The sequence below is a fragment of the Anastrepha obliqua genome, chromosome 4, assembly GCF_027943255.1.
Source record: "Anastrepha obliqua isolate idAnaObli1 chromosome 4, idAnaObli1_1.0, whole genome shotgun sequence".
NCBI classification, from domain to species: domain Eukaryota; kingdom Metazoa; phylum Arthropoda; class Insecta; order Diptera; family Tephritidae; genus Anastrepha; species Anastrepha obliqua.
This window is the reverse complement of record NC_072895.1, coordinates 37,771,932-37,789,571: the sequence shown is the minus strand read 5'-3', so window position 1 is coordinate 37,789,571 and position 17,640 is coordinate 37,771,932. Positions and strand designations below refer to the sequence as shown.

Below are 17,640 nucleotides of genomic sequence, written 5' to 3'. Positions count from 1 at the left end.
TTATCATATGTGAGGTTGTAGTTGCAGTTATTGATGTTATTGTATTGTATCGATGTTTTTTAGTATTCCTTTCAATAAAGCTCCACACGTAATATTCCCAACTATTTAGAAGCTTGTTTGGAACACGCATGACCTCTCATAACGTACCCTAAACAAGTATTTGTAAAAACTCAATGCAGGCAGCTACATTGACCTGAAGTCCTTGGGGTAAGAATTGCAATAGCATGACATGTCCTTGTTGTTGCAGCAATTCACTAAACCCTGCCCAGCGCGATAAGGTCATCGCTCGTGGTCTATCTTATTTAACGGAAACAAGCTGTTTCGACAAGGTAGGACCAGGGTGAGTTGTGTGTTAGATGAGTGAGTTTGTGATGAGGTGGTTAGTGCCATACGGAGCATCTTCACATGTCGGATATGTTCACACGGCAGATCTCACTGGGGAACTGAAGCTCTTCATATGCGATGAATGCAGAAAACGACATTCGCGGAATGAGAGTTCACGAAGGTGGTAAATGCCTCTCGTTGTCAAAATTTAAGCAACTTTTTTATATTCTTAAACGATGCTCGTTTTCTAACTTATTGATAACATATAAAAAAAGGCGAATTCAAACCAGGTGTTGGCACTAGAGCAACAACAACAATTTGCCCTTTTGTTTTTGCAAAAAAGCAAGCAAAGTAACAGCTAAGGACACAGATGATTTTGATATTAAAAATACTAAATCGCAAGAAGAAAAACACAAATCAGCTGTTCTAGTGATATCACCTTGTATAAATGCGCCTCGCGATTCAAAAACTAATTTTTATTTATGTATTCGATGCTGGTTCGTTGTTGTTTGCGAAACTGCTACATCTTCACAAAGACAATCTGGATGTATGCCACTAAGCTCAGGGGTATGGCATGTGCTAACACAAATTGATTTAATACAAATGTTTTATTCCAAAATGCTTAAAACACTGACAGGAGTATCGTGGAATATTTGTAATGAAAATATTCACAGAGTTCTGGAAGTATCTATGGTTAAGACTGAAGTAAAAAACGGCAAAGAAAAGTATTCACTAAAATTGCTAACACATCGAAGCCTGTTGATCTTTTGCAGAACGTGTTATTTTAAGGTGGAGAAACTTGATTGAAAATAAAATGCAAACAAATTGTTGTATCCCTGAAATTTACTTTATTTTACATATATTTTTATTACATTAATAATCGAGCATGATCTCGGGCTTTTGGCAGCTCCAAATGGCGTGAAGATCTTGTAATCTGTGTGGCACTGTACAAAACTGTTCCTCTATTTGTGGAACAATATTAAGGCACACAACACAAATTGGCAGAAAGGTCGCCAAAATACATCACAAAGTTTGTAAGTTAAATAAAATGTAACGTGGCGCAAAATTAATCATCTAACTTTGTTTTTGAATAACTTTTTTAATAAAAAAAAACAAATGATTTTTAGTGAAGGAAATCTTAGTTTTGACTTTATGCACTCCATTGCTTGTCTCTACTGTCTATACTGCAGCTGTCAGTTCATAAGTGTCAAATAAAACTGACGTAAGGCCGATAGTTCCAGTTGCCTTATTCATGTAATGTAATTATTTATAGAGAAATTTCTTGCTAATAAATAGATGATTGTTGCTAGTTGCAAAAATGATATAGTAAATCTTCCGACAGGGTGATTAATTTTGCGCCATCCACATGTATTTTCTACTGAAATTGGGTGTCATTATACGGGTAACTTAAATGAGATCTAGTTTTCAGTAAAAAATTCATTATAATTAAAGCTTACAATTCTAAGAAAGAACTTCGTTGTAATTGTCTTTAAGTTTTAGTCTTAAGGCCTCTTCTTTTCGCCAAGAGTTAGCAAGTGGCAAATAGATGAAGTAACGCAGTCATTGAGCTCCCTTAAATTACATTTGTTTGTACGACAGTGAGTTATACCAGTCTAATGAGCTATAGCCATACTGGCTAGCGGCGAATCTTGCTCGATAGCTTTGTTTTTACTTTTACAAACAATGTATGACCGACCCCCACTAACTTTGGACGGCCGATCCACCCATGCCAGTGGCACACCCCCTGGAACTCCCCTGGGGGGTTCCCCATACAATCATCTCAAAATATCACCATTTTTGGCCTTTACATGAGAAAAGAAACTAAAAAGTTCGACCCAAATTGGGGGACATCAGAATTCGTTTTAGAGGCATGGTTTCTTCGGCAAAGTTTCTTATTTTGATCCCTAGAATATGATTTTCACAGAGCAATGGGCGATTTTTTTGCCTCCCCACAAAAGACACTAAAAGTTCGACCCAAATTGGGGGACATCAGAATTCGTTTTAGAGGCATGGTTTCTTCGGCAAAGTTTCTTATTTTGATCCCTAGAATATGATTTTCACAGAGCAATGGGCGATTTTTTTGCCTCCCCACAAAAGACACTAAAAGTTCGACCCAAATTGGGGGACATCAGAATTCGTTTTAGAGGTATGGTTCCTTCGGCAAAGTTTCTTATTTTGATCCCTAGAATATGATTTTCACAAAGCAATGGGCGATTTTTTTGCCTCCCCACAAATCGACCCGGCCTATATATATATATATATTATATAAATAATTTCGTGGTCAGTAGCTTTGCAAGTGCAAATCCGTGCTATTTTTTACCAATGCCCTCATATTTTGGCCCTCAAATTTTGGCACGGATTGCACCGATTTGCATTTGCTTGTGTGGGTAGGGGAGTTAATTAGCCTCATCACAAAATATTTTTTTCAGATTTCAAAATCTCCTAATAAACTTTTGCGAAAAACTTAATACTATTACAAATGTATGTATTTGACAATATTATTCTTATATTTATACCCACTAGGTTCTTACAACTGGCCACCAAATGTATTATTATCTGCTGTCCGTCTACGTGCACGGTAACCAAGTTTAGTAGTACCAAAGTTTTACTTAGACTAAGGCAAATAATTATGTCATGACCATGTAACGGTAATTTTAAAAATTGCTTAAGTTTCGTAAGAGGGAGGGTTTGAACAATAGAAATATAGACTATAGATACTAAAAATATTTGAATTTGAAAATAAATGAAATCTAATTTTGTTTCCGTCGATAAGTCTGTTTGTACGTTCTATATACAAGTTTACAACAAATAATTCAAAGGTAAATTGTGATGTCTTAACGAATGTTGGTCTATGTAACGGGTGATCAGATTAGAGGTACTTTTTCCAATAGGGGTTTTTTGACGGACCCCGCGTGACTACTGTCAAACTAAATACATAATTTTTTTAGTATTCATTGACATTTCATCATGGAAAGATTTACGTCTTAACAACGTTTACAAATCGACAAATTCTCCAACTAATGATGTACATAGCCGTTCTATCGAACGCACTATTCGGCAAACCATCGGCAAAATTGAAAATAATTTTACATTATTGGATCATTGGATGATACTACACCGATTAAACCACTTACAGTCCGAACTGAAGAGAATATTGCGGCTGTAAATGAGAATTTTGCCGAAGACCCGGAAGAATCGATTCGAAGCCGATCTCAACAACTTATGGTGATTGCACGCAAAGATCTTGGTTTGAAAGCGTATAAAGTACAGCTAGTCCAAAACTTGAAGCAGTCCGATCTTCCAAAGTGTCATAATTCCAATCATTGGGTTCTTGAAAAACTCGTCGAAGATCCACATTTTGGGACTCGAATTTTGTTCAGCTTTGAGGCCCAGTTTTGGCTTAATGGCTACGTCAATAAGCAAAAAGCTAGGTAAAAAAGCAACCCGAGCTATTCAAGAATAGCCATTACATCCATTGAAAACAATCGTTTGGTGCGGCCTATGGGCTGGAGGAATCATTGGGCCATATTTCTTCAAAGACGAGGTTGGCGCTAATGTAACAGTGAATGGCGAACGCTATTTTCATGCCGGAAATTGACACCAGTGATCTCTAAAACACGGGTGGGGTATTATCTAACAAGACTGTGCTACTCGCCGTAATGTCCATGAAACAATGGATTTACTGCGTCGTCATTTCGGTGAGCAATTTATCTCTCCTTTCGGACCACCGAGATCGTGTGATATGATACCTTTGGACTTTTATTTGTGGGGGTATGTGAAGTCTAAATGCTTTGTGGACCAACCAGCTTCGATTGAGACATTGGAAGCCAACATTACTAAAGTTATTCACGAGATACCGACCGAAGTCCTCTAGCGAGTCATTCAAAGTCGCTGTTTGCGGATAGCCGAATTACGGTGCAGTTGCAGTCATCTTTTGAAAGGGATTATCTTTAAAACATAAATGTCATGACACACAAAAATAATAAAGATTGCCCAACAATTTGAATTTTTGTTGTTTTATTTCAAATTAAAATCCGATACCTCTAAATTGATCACCCTTTACAAATGCACAGCTTTTTACAACTATACAAACAACACGCACAGAAAGTACTTGGCTAAGAGCAAGCCGCCATAGCCGAATGGGTTGGTGCGTGACTACCATTCGGAAGTCACAGAGAGAACGTAGGTTCAAATCTCGGTGAAACACCAAAAATTAAGAAAAAAGTTTTTTATAATAGCGGTTGCCTCTCGGCAGGCAATGGCAAACCTCCGAATGTATTTCTGCCATGAAAAAGCTCCTCATAAAAATATCTGCCGTTCGGAGTCGGCTTGAAACTGTAGGTCCCTCCATTTGTGGAACAACATCAAGACGCACACAACAAATAAGAGGAGGAGCTCGGCCAAACACCCAGAAAGGGTGTACGCGCCAATTACATATATATATATATATATATATATATATATATTATATGAGCAAATAAAGTCACCTATGCAAAATAAGTGAAATTGGTCAATAGTCACCTCCATTTGCCAATTGATAGCAATTTTGAAAATAAAAATAAAAGTTATATATGCATGTCAGTAATCAGTACAAGCCAAGGCACATTGAAAAGATAGTAATAGTACAGCATGACAAAATTCCTTTTGAATTACTCTAAACTGTCAATCTTTGTTTATATATTTAGACTTTCTATAGACCAAAAGCAAAAACAAAACACATTGGCCTTGTTGTTTTTGCTCTACTCCTACTAGCTGATCGATGTGCTTGGGTACAGACGAATTTCTCAATGTAGGACGATATAATCTCCAATACGCGATGTTAAAAAAAGGAATGTAAAATATTTAAGGAGACAACAGTATGGGTCAAAAGTCTGAGGCAGGGCACATCTATAAGTAGATTAAGTAGAACCTGATGTAACACATTTAATACTAGTAGTGCTAGCCAATTATATAAGTAAAAACAACGCCTAAAATATGTAACAGAACACAAAAGATCTTTCAGGTCGAAGTCTCGTGCATTGGATACAGATAGTAAAATTATAAATTATTATTATTATGCGAAACAGCTAGGCTACTATGGTCGCAGATAAATAGGAAAAGTACATAGGAACTGCTTAGCCTTTAAATATTTTAATCTAGGTAAATATTTTTTCTATTCTCTTACGGAACTGTCTTATTGCTATAGTTAACTGAAGTGAAACTACTCAAATGATGAATCCAACAATAGAAAAACGTTGTTAATAAAATTTTGAAAAAATGGGGAGTACCGCGCCCACTTTTGGATAAATGCATGTATCTCGATAACGACTTGATAAAACTCGGTTAAATTTGGTACATGTTTTGATTCCCTCCTCATTTATATGCGTCATGAATTGCATTGATACCGAATAGAAACCAATCCCACTTTTTATAGGTTAAGACTAAATTTGCGTCCATCCATCTGATGTTACGAGCTATAACTCTTATTGTTTTTGAGTTTGTTTGATTCCAAAAATGAACAGCCAGCCGAAATAAAATTTTACCAAGATGTGCGCGTGTATATAAAGTTCGGTCCGGTCCAAATGAAGGATACATGCTTTTTAAAGTACGATTACATTTTAACTTATTGTACATTTAGACATATTTGAGTCATTTTGGCTTTTTATTTCGTTAGGTTGTGTGGAATCCTTTCTTGTGTCTTCTACAGTTGGTGATTTGATTTTTTGTATACCCATTTTCCTTCGTTCCGTTTCGGTCACTGCAAAATAAAAATAAAATAAAACACATTTAATAAATATAATTTTAGTATTTAGAAAAGATCCATACTAAAGTTACACGTGAAAGAAACTCTTTGTAAGTTTATCAATAAAATTGTTGTACTACAAATTCCCAAATTCTATTGGGTATATGTGAATGTTGTCGAGTAACTCTTCGCGACCGAGAAAATAAAAAATTTAATAGACCTTTACATACTATGCCAAATTACAAACAAATTGTTTTAGGGAAGCAAAATTCGAACAAGTTCTGATGTATGCAATTGCAATTGATGTCATTTGAGGGTATTTGTTGGATATACCCTCAAATGAAGAAAGGGTAACTGATATCACCACCGTGGGATTTATTGCTAATCGCTGCTTATGTGAACATACTTTCACAGACTACTCAGCGAAAGGAGTTACACATTATAAACTTACACTCAACAAAATTTCATTTCAGACTTAGGCAAAGAAAAATCTATGGCTAAACAATTTCAGAGAATATTAAACTCATTCAAGGCTGTAGAAATAAGAGCGTTAGAGGCATAGAGAGTTCGGATACACTGTGTGCAAAAAATATCCCTATTAAAGAGCAACAAATGCACCATATCTTCTGTGAATCAATAACACCCTTAATAATACCAAAAATAAAAGTGAGCGAGAAAACAATTTTTCTGCTTTGCAGAGATTTAAAGTTAATTAGTGCATCTAGTATGCATGAGGAAGTTTAATATTATTTCCTATGGTTTCAGGGAGGATTTTCAGGGAATTGGAATGACAAAATTTAATGAGCGAAGTGCAGAACGAACTTTTTTCAAACTTGCTGGATTAAGATAACTGATAAGGTCTCAAGATAAAAGAGCATATTTCAGCTTGGAGCATACGAGCGACATATGTAAATAATAGCTCAAGAGTATAGGAATCTATAGATAATTCGCCTGATCAAAACGCTGTATGAGGGTTCTGAACTGGCAGTACAGCACAATGGGAATGAGAATCAACTACACTAACAAAAACGAATGATAGATTGCAAAGAAATGGAGTTTGTTGATAGTTTCTGCTACCTGGACTGCACTATAGCAGCGGACGGCGGAGTAGAGGAAGATGTCAACACCAGATTGAGCAAGACGAAGGCTACATCCGGGCGCTTGTGGAAAATTTGAAAATTTGAGCAAACTCACAAATTTTCCGAAACACCAAACTCAGCATATTGTTTCGAAAACGATCACGCAGAAACTTCAATGATTCACCAACAAATGCTTGAGTATAATATGCAGAATATTCTGGCCCAAAATAATAAGTAATGAAGAACTCTGGAGACAAACGAACGAGGAGTCCAACTTACGCCAGCTAACACGCAGAAAATAGAGTTGGATGGGCCACGCTCTTAGAAAACCGTCCAACGGCATCACAACAATGGCCCTAAATTGGAATCCTTAGGGAAGCAGAAGGTGCAGCCCACAAGCTGGGACAATGCTAAGAGGATAGCATCTAGCTGCAGAGGCCCTATGCTGCCCAAAGGAGTAATCAGGAGAAAAAAATTGGGATGTAGGAAGCGAGGAAGCACTGAATACGACTTAGCAATGTTGTAGCTTAGATGAGTATTAAATGGAATTCAAGTGCCGGACGAAGTGTAACCAACTTCAGACCGCTCGCGCAGCTGATGCATGGGCTAGTTGGCTAAATGACAGTCCAGACTATTGTTTACAAGCGCGCGGAAGGATTTTGCCGAGAGTAAACGCAAAACAAGAAAATCAGTGATGGATTTCAAACGTAATAGTGTGATTGCATTATATTTGGTTGGAAAATCACTACCAGCGATTGCTCGTGAGTTCGAGCACCTTAAAGTAAATAACGTTTTTGTTTATCGCACCATTACTCGTTACAATGATACTGGTAGCATCGCGAAACGTCATGGAGGTGGTCATCAAAAGACTGCAACGTCACGTGAAATGGTTCAAAAAGTGAAGAAGCAACTTAAGCGAAATCACCGACGAAGTGCCAATCAAATGGCGAAAGAATTGAAAATATCTGACCGTAACATCCGTCGCATACTGAAAAATGATATCAAAGTCAAGCCTTACAAGATCCAAAAGGCGCTTGATCTAACACTAAAGCAGCAACAAGTCATACATACCTTTGCGCAATCATTTTTTAATATTTAAGGTTTAGTAAATTTGCAAAACCTCTCTCAATATTGTTGGTGAAAAAACAATACAAATATAATGGTATTAATTAAAACAAAGATAAAAGCAAGCCTTTGGCTAAGGAAATAATCAAATTAAGTTGTACACCATACTGTATACCATTAATATTTATAGCTAATCACATAAAACATTTATATTAAAAAATTTTCGCTTAAGAAGAAGTTTAATTTTAAGTATTAATAATTCAGATTTACTTACGGAATATTTCATACACCTTGTAAGCATCATTATCTGTTTTCACTTGCAATCTTTGATACCTTTCGAGAGCAACTACTTTACTCTCCACACATTTTCTCATCTCTAATAATCCGGGCGCACCAATTTTGTCGTACAAGTTTAAGCCAGCATCCCAGAAGTAAGGAAGCTTACATTTCACAAGGCTCGTTTTTAAGTCGTTAAACATCTGCAAATAAACAAACCGGAAACATTTAATTTGTTTACACCTTCGTAGATACGGATTATAAGTATTTATATGTATTATACGAGTATATGTACTAGTAGGCTGGGCAAACGTTGTCCTGCTGCACGCCGCCTTCTGTATATGGTAGATTGGATATTTTGTATGTTGATCACCTTTTATCTCGTTTTAGTCGGGTACAATACATAGACAGGTCACATGTATTGGAGATATCATTGTGATGTTTCATTTAATATAGAATTTTACAAAAGATTGTGCTTATTGTTCGTTACGATAGAAAACAACTATTTCTAGTTTCGGTTGGATGGGTAACATTGGATGGTGTCCAATTGATCACATTTCTGTTGAAGGCGCTTTACCGCGAAGGTACAGTTGAATATGTAGAGGATCAACCGCGATTCCTCAATGTGGAGTCAGGGAAACATTTGAGAATTCCTTAAAGTTGCGGAAGAGTGTGGGAGGTTACCGTATGATTGCAATACAAAGAAAAATGTTTTAATATATAATACATTTTAATTTATTCTAATAATATTAGGTGTAATTATTAAAATTAAATTCCTAAATTAGAGGTTGATTTTTAAGTCTAAATTATATTGTTATTTTGAGTTGCAGTATCAAATTTTTATTTAATGAAGTGTAATTTGGTGAACAGTGTTTTAGGTTAATCCATCTTTTGCCAATATGATGAGAGTTGATGATTCATCCATACGTGAGCAGGCAACGTACAATTGGAAACAAAAGAAACACGGGTTTTGTACGTCCAGCTCATAAATTTATTTTGCCTGCACTTGGGATTTATTGATTGAAATTAGAGATTGAAGCCGTTTCACCGGGATATGTGTGTCTGATGTTACCATTGATTGTAAGTAGGGATGTCTCCTGTCTTCAAACAAACAGTCGGCGCACTCGTGCATCGGCAACCACGTCATAATTGACAGCTATGATCGAGGTTGTAAAAGACTTCGTATATTTAGGAACCAGCATTAACACCGATAACAATGTCAGCCTTGAAATCCAACGTAAAATCTTGCCAACAAGTGCTACTTTGGACTCAGTAGGCAATTGAGCAGTAAAGTACTCTCTCGACGAACAAAACTAACATTCTACAAGACTCTCATCATGCCCGTCCTAACGTATGGCGCAGAAGCGTGGACAATGACAACAGTCGATGAAGCGATGCTTGGAGTGTTTGAGAGAAAGATTCTGCCCAAGATTTTTGGACGTTTACTCGTTTGGCAAAGGCGAATATCGCAGGCGATAGAACGATGAGCTGCATGAGCCTTACGACGACATAGACATAGCGCAGCGAATAAAGATCCAGCGGCTACGCTGGCTGGGTCATGTCGACCGAATGGATTCAAACGCTCTGGCTCTGAAAGTATTCGATGCGGTACCAGCTGGTGGTAGCAGAGAAAGAGGAAGGCCTCCTCTGCGTTGGAAAGATCAGGTGGAGAAGGACTTGGCTTCACTTGGTGTGTCCAATTGGCACCGGTTAGCACGAGAAAGAAACGACTGGCGCGCTATGTTAAACTCGGGCAAAATCGCGTAAGCGGTTATCGCGCCAATTAAGAAGGGAAGAAGAAGGGATGCCTAATCACCGAGAAATTTTGATTCCGGGATTTCGGAATATCCCGGTATTCATTCTGGGAATCACACTGGGACATAAGCTTTTAAATATGGGTACAAATGCAATAACTGAAAGCATTTAACCGTACTATGAAATAAACCATTTGAAGTTTAAGATAAACTGATTTTAAATTCACATATTTACAAATCGTAATGCATTGCATATTTCAAATGCTACTTAAAAACCATGTGATTTAATATGTTACAAAAAAGGATGTAACTACGAGGATCTTTTTCACGTAATAATTAATATAAAAAAAACATGGAACAAAAACAATACTTCCAGGCATATTTATTAATCCAGTCATGACAAAAGGTGCATTGGTCTGGTGGTCGGCACTTGAGAAAAAGACTATGGTAAACGTATGGAAAGTATGCAAAGAGGTGCGAATCTCTGCATAGGCGGGACACTAAAGACTACGCCCACGGCAGCTATGAATTTCATATTGGATCTATTACCGATTGAGGCCCACAGAAAACTACTGGCGGCAAAATCGGCGCTCAGTTAAGAGAATCTTCTCACTTAGGCACTAACAGAAAGGGACACGCAAAAATAGTAGGTGAATTCCCCTTCATACCCCAGACACACACAACATACTTTTGTAACTCAACAGAGCTACACTTAAATGCATTCTTTACCACAACTTTCCCAACGAGAGCAGATTGGGACAATGGGGTAATGGACAAGGGAAGTGGAGTCAGTATCTATATAGATGGTTCCAAGCTCAATGAAGACGAAGGCGGAGGCTTGCACTTTGAGGAGGTGATAGCAGGCATTTCCTTCCGGCTACCGGAGCATTGTGGCGTATTTCAAGCTGAAATTCTGGCTATCAGGGAAAGCCTGTTGGTTTTAAAGAAAAGTGTCCTCACTACAAGAGAAATATATATATACTTAAGAAGCCAATTGGCCCTGAAATCACTACAATCATGATCTAACGAGTTTGGGTACCACCTCTACCTTGGGTACTAATACCTCTACCAACTTGTAAGCTACTAAAAGATAAGCACACCATCCAATCTTCGAACGTGCTATGGACTCAGTTCCTGACCTGTAAAACATGTAGGATGACGTGGCCAGAATCGAGTATGGGCCGCACAAAACGACTGTTGAAGTTTCAAGGAACGAAGGAAGGACGTGAGAAATCTTTTTGGGGTTCTAACACAGCATTGTCTTATAGGCAGGCATGCCAGCAGACAGGGAGCACCCTATAACGACTACTGCAGAAGCTGTAACGAGCTGTAACGGAAAAAGTTTTTTGAATAATTTGGCAGAAATTGCCAATTTAAAACTAGCAAAGATTGTAAGATTCATCAAAGCCAAAGACTAGTGCAATGAAGACAGCGTAGAGTGAGGAGGGGAACAGCCCAGGTGTAATCACAATGAGCCTAGGTGCGTCAATTGGCAGCCACTATACTTACTGGCGGTAACCGTAGCCAAAATAAAGAAAAAGATTTTTTTAATAGCGGTCACCCTTCGGCAGGCAATGGCAAACCTCCAAGTGTGTTTCTGCCATGAAAAAGCTCCTCATAAAAATATCTGCCATTCGGAGTCGGCTTGAAACTGTAGGAGAGGAGCTCGGCCAAACACCCAAAAAGGGTGTTTATTCCATAAAACAAATATAGTTAATCGTAAACATATAATGTTTGTATAAATTCAACTCTTTGTGCATAAAGCTTCACTAAATAAATTAAAACAAGCTTCTTGGATAGTGAAACGCTTTTATTGCAATCAAATTTTGTACTAAATAAGTTTATACTTCTGTGAATTCGATATTTCACATATTTTAGGGATCACGGGATTAACATTACCGGTGAACCTTTTCACGACCAAACTTTAGCCGTTGCATAAACTAAGCGGGCTTACAGTACGAAGCAGAATCACCGACCTACGACGTACAGAAGGTGTGGACAATATCAAACCGTTAATCGGGTCTCAGCGAATTTGAACGAATCAGCTAATTTGCTGACGTAATAAGGGAGATGGCAGCGACTTATTTACAACAGAGATCTTCAAAAACTGAGAACGGCAAAATTAACGTAGCTACTAGTCATGTTACTTCGTTGCCGTCTGATTGTGGTCTATGTTCTGAACAACGAGTTGTTGGAAGTTCGTAAGAATCCTTGTGAAATAAGCAGATAATCCTGCTGTCAAGTCCCCTATGACGTAGCAGCTAAAGTTACTCTCACAATTTCGCTTCGGAGGGGCAAATCTTGTAATCTATCAGTCGGGATTTAAATGTGCATGCATACGAGCATAAATTGGTTTTAAAATATCCTTATAGGATAAGCGAAATAAAATGAGGATAAAGAGAAAATATAATACAATTTTGGTACAAGATAAAACAAAAGTTAATAGTTATTTCTGCAAAATAAATGAGTGATATGTTCAAATACAGGAGTATGCTTTACATGTTTATACTTACTTCCATTATAACGAAATTTATGGACTTATTCCAAAAACAAGTAGGTTCTGCTGATGCTCTCCATAGAAATATCGTTTTTATATAGTAACTCTTTAAGTTGCTCATATTTTGATGTCTATCGCGAAATTTTTTCATAATCCTCAGCGCATTTTTTAAATTTTTTTTATCTTTTATAATTTCATTCTCGAGCGAGTCATATGAAGCTCGAAATGACGTTATGCTTGGTGTATCCTTTAGCGGTTTGGGCACAGCGTCCCAATTGCCCGGGATATTCTTTAACACAGCTTGCGAAGAGTTCAAAACAATCGCTGGCACGAAATCTACTGAATATTTGTAGGGGGTATAGATAAAGATCGTATGTGCTGGACCTTGCTTTCTATAGATTATAGTTGATACGATATTTTTGTAGATAATTTGCTTGTTTAGATCGTCCAAGGCTTTGGTAAAACAGCGTTCTAGCCAACTTTGTAGTAGTTTTATTGAAAGTAGATTCTTGTCCGTTACCCATTTTTTCAAATATTTAAAGATATCAGCATGTTGCTTTTGGTTTGCAATAGTTCGGAACACTTCTGTCAAATCTAGTATAACATTTCCTGGTACGTTTCGATCCTTTACAACAATAATTCGATGACTTTCTGGTAGCTTAAGGCGGAAAACCAGATCGTACTCGTCAGGGTACTTTACTTTCAAGTTGTCGCCGTAACTTCCTAGAATATACGAAATTAATCAAATACATATGGCACACTTCATATAAAAAATAAAGATAAACAAATTTCCTCAAAAGTAAAAATCGTTTTAATAACTTTTATACATAAGTTCAACTCGGTTAGTAGTACTAAAACACGTCGGCTATAGAAAAAGACAAACGAATATTTTCTAAAACTAGTAATGATATTCGAAACTGTTTAATACTTTTTAAGAGCATTACCTTTCACCTTTTAAACCTCCGGACCTTGATGGGATAATTCCAAGAAACATGTGACTGTTTTCTCTCACGGCTAGTGGAAATTTTCAAAGCGTGTTTAAACTAAGGCTATATTTAGGGTGGAAAATTGCATTAGTAGTTGGGTAATCTCTATGCTAGAAACCAAGATTATCAAAGCTAATATGGGAAATATCAACATAACTAAGAGGATAAATAGAGGAACTTCACAACGAGGGGTAATATCTCCACTTCTTTTGTTATGTGGGGTAAGCAAAATCTTGATTGAACTTAGTAGAGGTGGGGTAAAAGCGGTGACGTATGCTGATGATGTTGTGGTAATAGCATTAGGACTGTATCCTAATACGAATAGTGGGATCATTCAAATCTGGGTCTCGGGACATCGGAACATTGAAAGAGATGAAAAAGCGGTCATGGTCTCTGATTTATGGGAGAGTAGGCAGCCAAAATGGGTATCCCATACAATATGCGCTGCCATAGTTGTACTCAAATGGAGGAAAAGGAAACTATCCAAAGAAAAAGAAAGTGCCCAAAGAAAACTTCCACACGCTTAGACCGGTTCGGTTTGGCTCCGGGATTGTGATATATATGTATTTATAAATAGTATGGATGTACAGGGTTGGCCATATTAAACTGACCCATGTGATTATTAAAAAAATATGGAAAAAGAAACATTTTTTTGTGTTTCATTGTGAAAAACATTTAATTTAGTTCAAGGAGATTCGTTTACATCACTTTTTGAATATGATATCGCGCAAGTGGTCGCCCTTAGCTCGTATAGCGTAATGTGCCCGTTTTTCGCTGTTAATGTGACCTCCATTCAGTCATCATTTCAAAAACTGTTTGAGGTAACATCCGAATGGGATAGTGAAGATTTCATCCCTCTTTCAGAGTTACGCTTACAGCTTTTTGAAGATACATCCAATATTCAAGCAATTTCAAATTTGCTTCAAGAAATAGAACCATTGCAGCAAATATCCGATTCTGAAATTGAGCAATAGATTGCTGAACCTATTTTGGAGTCTTTTGAACAAAATAAAGATCCCTGTATCAATTGTGACCTTACTGATGGTGAAGAAACAAACAACGTGGTAGTAGATACGAAGAAAGTTACACAGGAGGAGACTATATCAGCATACAATATTTGCTTAGAATGGGCTGATCAAAATAATGCCTCTTTAGACGATATTATCACGCTCCAGAGACTTAGAAGCAGCGTAGTACTGAACAACCGAGCTTGCACAAAACAAACAAAAATTTCAAATTTTTTTAGTTCACCATAAAGTATGTGAGTCTTTCTATATTTATGTATGTATATGAACGAATTAAATTTAAGCGTATTGAATTAAAATACATATTAATAATAATGAACTTATTTTCCAACCAAATTCTTTCATGAAATTGACTTTTATTTCATACAAAAAAAAACAATACTCGCTACTTGCGACAACCTCAATTCTTGCACCGAGCCCTGTTTTCATTATGTGCAAGAATCGAGGTACTACTATATATATACTTTATACTTCTATAATATATACCTGGAAATATATCGCCGATTAATCCAGAGTGAGTAGTAAATATTATGATCTAAGTTATTTTATTGGAATTGTTGCTCAAACTTCCAACGCGATTTTCTGAAAACTATTTTTTTGAGATAGTCGTCATGATATCTCAAGTTCTATTTGACCGATCACTTTAAAGTTTGATAAGATTTTTTTTATTATACATCTGTCTATCACGCCTGCCTCGGATTCTGAAAAATTTAAGTTTGAAGGATTTTTAAAAAAATTGAAAAGGTAAAAAATAAGGCAAAACATTTTTTTAATTTGTTTGTTTTAGAATTTTGTTGGAATCATGTCAACCATGGAGCACTGTTTTTTATGTATCCCCCACTCCGCCGGCCTACAATTCCACAATTTTTTTTTTTTTGTTATAAATTTTTTTTATACTTTTCCAATATTAATAAAAACCATAAAAAAATGGAAAGTAAAAATGTTTTCCATTTTGTATCTTAGTTTTAAAAATACCTAAAATTAAGGCATCTAGACCAGAATACCCCTTAAGGTCTTTGATAATTTGAATTAATATATTTTATTGAATATTAATTAAGAATTTTGGGGTTAATCTTCTTGTTTTTGATACGAATTTCGCTTTGGTTCTGTTCAACTGGGCGAAATGCTGCGGCGAATATCACTCGGCGGCAACGCTCCGCACAACAAAATTCGCTCAGCGATTTGATTCTGTTTATACTACAAGCTGGCGCAAAATTACTCACCCCATCGGACGATTTATAATTTTTGTAAATGGCGTCGTACGTCAATCATATTTGACACTTTTGAACTAGACTGCTGCTATATACAAATATACAAGCAATGGAGCGCGCAAAGATCAAAATAAAGATTACCAAAAATATTTTCTTTATTTAGTAAAAAAAATGATCAAAAACCAAATTGATGATTCATTTTGCTCCACCTTGTATTATATGTATGTACATTTGTGTTATGAAATGCCGGCCATTGTTTAGAAATGGCAATGAACTTGCTTCACATTCTATCAGACATTATATATGTAAGTACATACATACGTGTAAATTTCTATCAAAGAGAATATTACCTTTCAGATACACGCCATTATATAGTCTTGAAAAAACTGCATCTTTCTTTAAGCTTTTAAAAATGTTATCACGTAAATGCTCTAAATGGCACATGTACTCTTTTTTGTACTCCTTTATGTTTATTTCTCCATTTATGTTAGCAAATATTTCATCCATTTTCTTATAAATAAACTTGTTGCTTTGATGCACTATTACACTGAATTGCCTGCTGGAAAGTTAATGTATATATTGGTAGTATCAACAAACATTACAGTGCGGATGTATCAGATAAAGAAAGGCAAAATCAAGTAGTCGTAAGTAGAAAATGACACATGAATTCAAAACAAATCACAGTGGCGGCGGTTGGAGGAAAAATATAGAGAAATTCGAATGTTTGATTAATTTTGTGAAATTTCTAATATACATTCATGTGCAAAAGAAGAGAAAATACAAATAAGATCGATTTCCATATGTAAGTGTTTTGTCACGTCTCTGCAAGAATTGAATGGAAACTAATACATACTCAATTTTTTTAATAATAAATATGCAAACGCTTTCAATATTTGCAAAAGCGAACATACACGGTGCAAGAACACAAAATATTATAGATAATTGCTCCCGTTGAGAATGAGATAGGTTTGACAAAAATGTCATACAAAACGGGCATTCGTTGCCGGCTACTCATATAAGTACATATGTATGTGAAATCAGTTTAGTTTGAAATTCTACGCGCATCTAAACTCAAATGTCTAAATTTTTGTCGAAAAGCCGAAAATTAAAAATATTTTATATTGACAGAATTTGAAAATAATAATAATATTTTAGGCTTATTTTATTATAGTGCTTGACTATTTTCAATGTTTAAAAGGTAATATTATGTATTATTTATTGAGTCAAATGTTATTGCATACATTTTTTTATTGAGAACTTCTGAAAAAAGGCATTCAAATGTTTTAGTTTCTTATTGATTAATTAAAATATTTTTGATGATTAAAAATTATTGTTTCATTATTTACAATGCGAATAAAGTAGTATTTACGATTTATTTATTTAAATTTTACATAATTCTTTTCATGTTATCATTTAAGTTTTAATTTTCTTAAATAAAAGTAAAGTCTCCAAACTTACTGTGAGTTTTCAGTGGTCTATTATGATTATTAATAAGTAATAAAATAATAATTAAAAAAAATGGAAAACCTCCGAGTGTATTTCTGCCATGAAAAAGCTCCTCGTAAAAATATCTGCCGTTCGGAGTCGGCTTGAAACTGTAGGCCCCTCCATTTGTGCAACAACATCAAGACGCACACCACAAATAGGAGGAGGAGCTCGACCAAACACCCAAAAAGGGTGTACGCGCCAATTATATATATA

The 17,640-nt window shown here is 36.0% G+C and overlaps 1 protein-coding gene across 1 annotated transcript; it reads right to left on the bottom strand.

Moving 5' to 3' along the window:
• Positions 1-1,149: 1,149 nt before the first annotated feature.
• Positions 1,150-16,632, bottom strand: LOC129245328 (cyclic GMP-AMP synthase-like receptor). The gene is made up of 4 exons (XM_054883412.1): positions 16,290-16,632; positions 12,734-13,440; positions 8,465-8,669; positions 1,150-6,061 (listed from the first exon to the last, which is right to left on the bottom strand). The coding sequence occupies exons 1-4, from the start codon at positions 16,444-16,446 to the stop codon at positions 5,922-5,924; spliced, it is 1,209 nt and encodes a 402-aa protein (XP_054739387.1). The 5' UTR covers positions 16,447-16,632; the 3' UTR covers positions 1,150-5,921.
• Positions 16,633-17,640: the final 1,008 nt, after the last annotated feature.